This window comes from Lotus japonicus, chromosome 1, assembly GCF_012489685.1.
Source record: "Lotus japonicus ecotype B-129 chromosome 1, LjGifu_v1.2".
NCBI classification, from domain to species: domain Eukaryota; kingdom Viridiplantae; phylum Streptophyta; class Magnoliopsida; order Fabales; family Fabaceae; genus Lotus; species Lotus japonicus.
In genome coordinates this window covers 23,937,414-23,944,900 of record NC_080041.1, presented here as the reverse complement: position 1 = coordinate 23,944,900, position 7,487 = coordinate 23,937,414, and the positions used below count along the sequence as shown (strand labels likewise).

Sequence of the window (7,487 nt, the reverse complement as noted above, 5' to 3'; positions counted from 1 at the left end):
GGAGTGTCGGAAGATGCAGCAGCTTTTGTGGCGTTAACGCCGGCGGAGGCGACTGTGGCGCCAATAGAGGACTCAGCGGCAGCAGCAGCGGTCGCACCGGCGGAGGCAGGAGAAGAAGACGGTACGGCGGTTGGCTCGGTAGCTGCGGCGACAGAGGCTTCAGCGACATTTTTGCCTTTAGGCGCAGCAGCAGTGGTGGGCTGAGCGCCAGGGTTGGATGTGCCGGCGTTGGAGGAGGCTTTGGTCAATCTTCTCCTCTTGGGAGCTTTGGTGCTCTCGGCTTGGTTCTCAGCACCGCCCCGTTTTTTCGCGTCGCCCTCAGTGTTGAATTTTGGGGAAAAGCGAGCCATTCTCCTCTCGCGGGCCTTCAGGAGCTCGGCGTTCGTGAAATTCATATCTTCTGTAACAATAAAAAAAAAAACGATCAGTGATAACATAGGAGTCGAGAAAGGAAATGTCAGTAATAAAAGTGAGCTATGGGCAACCTAAGTATTTGGGAGTTCTTGAGAGGTCAGCGCCCTCAAGGACTGTTGTGCAGTCAAGGATGGGAAGTGGGGCAAGGAGATTAAGAAAGGCTTTATCGTTGGCGGACAAGGAATCCTCTGAAGGATCGGTGATCCCGTTGGGCTTCTCTGTCCAGTAAAGAGGAAAGAGGGCGGTCCCGTCTCTGAGGGTGAATGCTTCTGGGTAGGCGGGATGAACCGCCACACGGAAGTACTTTCGTGCGAAAGAGGACTTCGCGTTACTTTTGTGGGGATGCAAACACTTCCGGCCGGCTCGGGCCTTCAAGGAAATCCATCCTTTGTTTTTGATGGACTTGGGGTCGACGTCGTAAAGGTAGAAGAAACTGGTGGGGGATGGGGCGATGCCGACAGCGGCGCTTAGGATTTCAAAACATCGAATGAAGGCCCAGGCGTTAGGGTGGAGTTGACAGGGAGCCGCGTTGATGTCGCGGAGGACGGTTTGGACAAAGGGCGAGAAAGGAAGCCTGATTCCAAGCTCGCTAAACATGTATTCGTACGCAAAGAAAAAATGGGATCTCTTTACGTCGCCGTCTGGCTTGTGAAGCCAGGGGCGATCCCCGGGACTGCAAACCCAGATCCTGAGTTTGGCGTTAAACTCATCGTCATTGGACAAGCCACCCAGGGAGTTCACGAATTGCACAATGGGATCGCTATCTTGGAAGATGGAAGGTTGATCTATAGCCTCGTGTTTAGGGGCTACTTGGACTGGAAGGGGCAGAGTGGCGTAGGTTTGTAGTCGGTGAGCTGGGATCTCCGGAACCTCTAAACGGAGGCCGCCGGCAGCGGTGGAGTCAGGGTCGCTTTCGGAGGAGGAAGAAGAGTGATTAGGGGAGGTAGGGTTTGAAGCCATTTTTAGAAGGCAGTGAAGTGAAAGAAAAGAAAAGATCAGTATGTGTGCGATGTAAAGATAAGGACAGTGGGACTCACCGGAGTAGGATGTGAAGAGTGGGTAGCGGAAAGGGTGATAAGCGACGGCTCCGGAGCGGAAGTGGGCAGAAGGAGTTTGGTAAGCGATTAGGGAAGTGAAGAGGGGTCTTGGAAAGGGATGACAGTGGGGAAGAAGGGTTTTTATAGGAGAAGGGGAGAAGCTGGAAGGGTGACGCGTGTTGGACGCGTGTGGAAGGTTGGAAGTCATGGTGGTTTTGGGGAGGTGGGTCGCGTGCAAAGGGGAGTTACTGCGCACGATGGGACGGTTATGAAAGGTGAAGTGACGGTTCCGGAGAAAGAGGGAAATTGATGTAACCAACACATCACGTGGGGCAGCCACGTGAGGCAGATAGAAATTTGAAAGGGTTTTAAAATAAGGGAAGGCGCGAAAAGCCTCGCCACTATAAGGATCAAACGCCATCGCCTGACGATTGACACCAACAACGAAGTTCGGTCGCTCATCGGGGTCACCGCCAGTCAATGATTGAATGATCGGCACATGACCCATGCCTGCCACCTTTCCCGCCGGCGAGAGATCATACACCTGCTCCAACTTGTCACCAATACAAAGTAGTCGTTCTCGCCGCTTGCGGACTTGTGGACTTGCCAGCTTGGTTTGCTCGTCAAGTCAGTGGACTGGGTAACTGAAAATGCTAGTTTCCTTTTGCTCACGCCATGTTGGCGGTATAGTTAACTTCTCTTTTCTCAAGCCATGTTGGCAGTGTAGATTCCGGTGTACAAACAGCATTTAAAAGACACCCTTAGCTCTCGTACCTCGAGCTCGGTGTCTTGTGGACTAGTGGACTGGGCGAGCCCCTAGAGGGGCAACGCCCAGCATGTATCCCGCCCTGAGGCGGGGCCCTGGCCTTCAGTTGGGCCTTGACCTCGGAGGCCCAATTGGCCCAATAGGTAGTACCCAAGCTCTATAAATAGGAGGTAGTTATCAATTGGAGGGGACTTTTGGCTCATTTGATGAAAGAACACTTGAAATTCAGCACTCTCTCTCATTCTCACTCTCTCTTGGCACAATTCCTCTACCTCTAGGTACTATGCCTCTCTTCAATGTCCATTCCTAGAACAAGTGCATATTTAATTTGACGTCAAAGTTAATATTGATGTGATTTCATAGTACTTAAATGCAAAAATAAAGAAGTTAAAAATTCATTACATTGAGATTAATATGGATAGAAAAAACTAAATTTTGTGATGTTAATTTTAACATGAATTGAATTCAAATGCATACTAATTGGGTGAGGCAGAGAAGCAATCAAGCAACCCCCATTCCTCTTGCATGAGCATGATAGATGATACATGTACTGACATGCTGACATGGTAATTTGTTATACCTATGCAATCAGAGTCAGAAGCATCGTACGTGATAGAAAGCGATGCTCATTCAGAATTTGCAAATAAGGATGAGGCACTTTTTTTTTTCTGTTTTCTTCACTCGTTTGTGAACATGAACTGTGTTACGGTAGATTGTGTGGCTGGCTAGCTTGATACGAGTAAATACAATACACATTTCTTTTATAATATATTGAACAGGTGATCGACAATGCCAAAAATGATTTTTTGTCGCATGCATGTAATTCAGAGTCAAACTGTAGGACGCGCATTGAAACTTGCAAGAACAAAATGACAACAATTTGAGTACGTAATATATATCCACTAAATGATTATTTTTCATAAAATATAAATTTAATTTTTAAATTATGTAATCTATATATATATTTTTTTAAAGTAGTTATGTAATATATATTGATATGACATGTTTATCAAAATAAATTAAATAGATATTCATAATTATTTAATTCATATTAATTTTAAAACTTTATATGGGATTGTTTCATGAATCAAGATAAAAAAAAAATCAAGATGGAAGAGTTGAAATTAAGGTTAGAAAGAAAATGGAAGAAGTGGATATGAGGTGGGTCCAGAATAATGTCGGTGGACCAACATTGCAACGCGTCGGCGAGTTGGGTGGTGGAGTGTTGCTGTTTTTCTTAGTACGATTTTTTTGGTGAAGTGGTGGATTTGGCTGAGTCGATCAAACTAGTGGTGTGAACGCGGAATTCAAAATTTGCCAAAATGATTAGGCTTAAATATGTTGGAGGTCCCTCTAAAATAGGGATCTTTTGGTTAAGGCCCCTACAATTTTTTTTGGGTGGAATAAGCCCCTAATGTGAAAATAATATATAGTGATAAACCCCTGCCGTGAGGTTCCGTTTAATTTCTCATGATTCTGCAAACGACGCTGACGTAAATTATATTTTGTGAAAATTATTCAATTAAAGAGGGTGCCACGTAAGTAAATTAGGGTTGAAAAAATAAAAACCCAAGTAAAAAACTCAAGTAAAATCCCCAAACGTACTTGTGTTTTTTACTTTGGATTTTCATTTTATTTTTATTTTTTGATCCCTCATTTACTTACGTGGCACCCTCTTTAATTGAATAATTTTCACAAAATATAATACACGCCAACGCCGTTTACAGAATCATCATAAATTAAACGGAACCTCACGGTAGGGGCTTATCACCATATATTATTTTCACATTAGGGGCTTATTCCACCCAAAAAAATTTGTAGGGGCCTTAACCAAAGCACCCCTATTTTAGAGGGACTTCCAACATATTTAAGCCAAATGATTATATTAATGATGGATCTCATGCATAAATTATCTCATTTGTTCCTGAATTTTCTGTTTATTTATTTCTTCTACTTTTTGTTTAATTAGATGTATATTCTTTTAAGACAATCTTATTCGCTCGGTTAGATCTGAGCAAGAAAAAAAACAAAGATTTTTCGAAGAATGCATCTCACAAAAATCAAACTTTCGATTTAAAAAATTTCATAAATCATTTTAACCACTGCGACCAATACATTGAATATCTTTCTTCTATATACATTAATTAGAGAATAATATTAAATCCTAATCCTCTTATTTCCTACAAATCCTCATCGAGAAAAAAAGTAAAGTAAATGGATTTTATACTTTTTTTAAAGGAAATGGTTTTTATACTTCTTCTATTAAGTATGTAGCGTAGGTGCTTTGTTGGAAGAATTATATGAGGATATATCTTTATTGTATATTAAATAAGTGAATTATTTGTTTTTAGCCCTGAGTGGCAAGCCGGTGTTATTACGTGTGGTGGTCAACTTGGTTCCACTGTACCATATGGCAATTTTCAAAGCTCCGGTGGGAATCATCGCGGATATGGAGAAGTTAATGAGGGGGGTTTTTGTGGGGGCGTGTTGGAGGGGGGAAGGAGGATTCCTTGGGTAGCATGGGAGCAAGTTTGTAAGGGAAGTGTGATAGGAGGACTTGGGTTGGGTTTTCTTGCATGGCAAAATAAGGCTTTGATGTTGAACTGGGGGTGGCGGTTTGGGGTTGAGCAGCAGGCTTTATGGCGGCAGGTGCTGTGTCAAAAGTATAGGATAGATCACTACTAGAAAAAAGACTTTTCACATCAGGGTTTTCACATCGGTTAATCAATTACCTGATGTAAAAGATGACGCAGTGGCAATATTGAAATTATGGTGAACTTTTATGATAGTTTTCACATCAGTTAGGAATATGTCTGATGTGAAAAGTAATTAGGAAACACTTTTTACAACGGTTCTTAGAATAAGCGATTGGAAAGCTAAATGCGGTGGCATTTTTGAAATTTTAATGAAGTACTTTTTACATCGGTTATAATATAAGCGATGTAAAAAGCCCATCTTTTCTTTAGTTTTCACATCGGTTATATTATAACCGATGTGAAAAGTCTCAGTTTTTTGAGTTTTCACATCGGTTTTGTTATAAACGTTGTGAAAGATCACTCTTTTTTTAATTTTTACACTTTTGTTTCCTCTATACTTAGAAACCCTAAGTAATATGCGTTCCCCTCCTCTATCCCTAACAGACATCCTTCCACAGCAGCTGCGCACCTCCTTCCTCTTCTCCGGCAGCGCGCGCCTCCTCCCTCTCCTCCGGTTGCGCGCGCCTCCTTCTTCTCCTCCGGTCGCGCGCCGCCTACCTCTCCTCCGGTCGCGTGCCCCTCCTGCACTCTCGCCGAGCCTCTTCACGTCTACAGAAAAAAGGTAAGCATCATTATTTTCGTCTGGTTATATTCTGAGTTATTTTCGTCTGGTTATGTTTGCTGCCCTTGAAGCTTTCCCTCGTTGTTGTTCTCATTTATGTGCTGAGCCCTTTTTCAGTGCCTTGGGTGTGAATGTGATAGTGTGCTTATGCCTTGGGTTCTAGATTAGGTTGTGATTCAAATATTTTGTTGGTAATTTGTATCTATGTTGGCCCTGATTTGTGTCAAATGTTGTTGCTGGCCCTGATTTGTGTCAAATGTCAAATGATATTTGAATCTTGTTGTGTTTGAGTAGCTCCAAAAATGGACTCAACCCAATGTCAAGAGAATGGAAACAAAGATGGTAGTGTCAAACGATTAAATCCCTATATTCCCTTCACTCCATTGAATCCCTAAATGTTGAATCCGTAATACTCACTCAGATTCTCCTTCTGGTTTGCTCTCCTGTTCGCAGGTCCCTCCCTCTTTTCACGCAATCCCTAAATCCTTGCTGAAGCTCAAATCGTCGTCGCACTGCTGGAAGCTCTCAACTCAGGTACCACTTTTTCTCGCCCCCTACTCAGATTTAGCCGCATACTCACTCACTCTCCTCCACCGCAAACTCACCCTCACCACCGTCTGTCGTTAAACTTGCAGGAACAACGGTTCACTGCTGAAGCCCACCGCTGTCGCTGCCGCCGTCGCACTGCTTGAAGCACTGCCGCAGGTACCTTCTTCATTTGTGTTTATTTTTCCCTGCTGCTGTGAGACTCTACTTTCCTCTCGGTTTTGGTTAAGCTCTTATTTGAACTAGCTTGGGTTTGGATGTTGCTCTATGTTAAATTGGTAGCAGAGACTCCTATGATTTGATGGCTTCAATCTAATAAGGATTTTTGGTTGGTCAGAGTTATTGGGTACTTACATTCTATTATATTGCTTGTCTAGTCCTGTTCTCTTTTGTTTGACTAGAACTTACCTTTGTATCCATTTTGTTCTTGGGTACTTTTGATGATTTCACCTTGTTAAGATTAAGTTCCTCGGTGACAATTTGTTCTTCTGGATTAAAGGTCTATAAGGCTTAAAAACTTTCATAAAGAAAACTGATATTTTTTCTGTCATGCGCTCGGTCTGGAGCAATTTGGGGACTCTGTTAATAGGATGTATCAAGTGTGTGTATTTTTTGAGAGAGAGGGTGGGAGGGTGCATCTACAAACTTGTAAGTGATCTAAGTTACAACCAACCTCCACTTTCTTCTTCAGCCTAGGTCAACCTCTACCTCTAAAAAATGGAGAACATTATACAGAATAGAGCTGAAGGAAACCAAACTCTTTCCTAGTGTCCTATGAATGTTACTTGTTTGAGGATGTGATGATGTTATTTTAAATACATGTACCCTATGTTTCTTTTCTTTTATTTATTTTCTTACTTCTTGCTGGCAGTGTTTTGCCTCTTGCTTTCTAGTTTAGCTAGTTTTTTCTTTTGGCTTTGTGTTGCCTCCTTGTAATGACTCATTCACTCTTTATATATTATTCTCTTCTTTCGAAATAAAATTGTTATTCTCTTATTAAGTATAGCATATTCTGATCCTTTCTTTGTTGTTTTAAATTTGTGTTTGTTTGTTGATTACTATATAAATTAGGGATTGGTGTTTTTTGTCCTTTATGTACAGCAAGCTCTCTAACTGTAATTAATGCTTGGTATCATATGAATGGATGAATGTATGGTCTTATTATGCTATCTGGTCTTATTATCATTGATAATACATCTCAGAAGAAGGAGTAGTGGAGCTTATGCATTGCAATTATGTTGGGTGAAAGATGAAGCTTAGCCTATGTTGAGTTTTACTATTAAAGACTTACTATCTGATATGAGCTGATTCTCTCTTATGAATTGTTGTATACTGTAGATTGTATCCAAACAACTTTCTGAACCAATTTGCTCCCACAAGGATCTGGATAAAGATTTTGGGCCATA

At 41.9% G+C, this 7,487-nt stretch overlaps 1 protein-coding gene across 1 annotated transcript; it reads left to right on the top strand.

The window, feature by feature from the left end:
- The first annotated feature begins 3,358 nt into the window (after positions 1–3,358).
- LOC130730540 (uncharacterized) lies at positions 3,359–6,300 on the top strand. The gene is made up of 6 exons (XM_057582579.1): positions 3,359–3,378; positions 4,569–4,880; positions 5,358–5,535; positions 5,830–5,877; positions 5,989–6,069; positions 6,171–6,300. Exons 1-6 carry the CDS (start codon positions 3,359–3,361, stop codon positions 6,225–6,227), a joined length of 696 nt encoding a protein of 231 aa, XP_057438562.1. The 3' UTR covers positions 6,228–6,300.
- Positions 6,301–7,487: the final 1,187 nt, after the last annotated feature.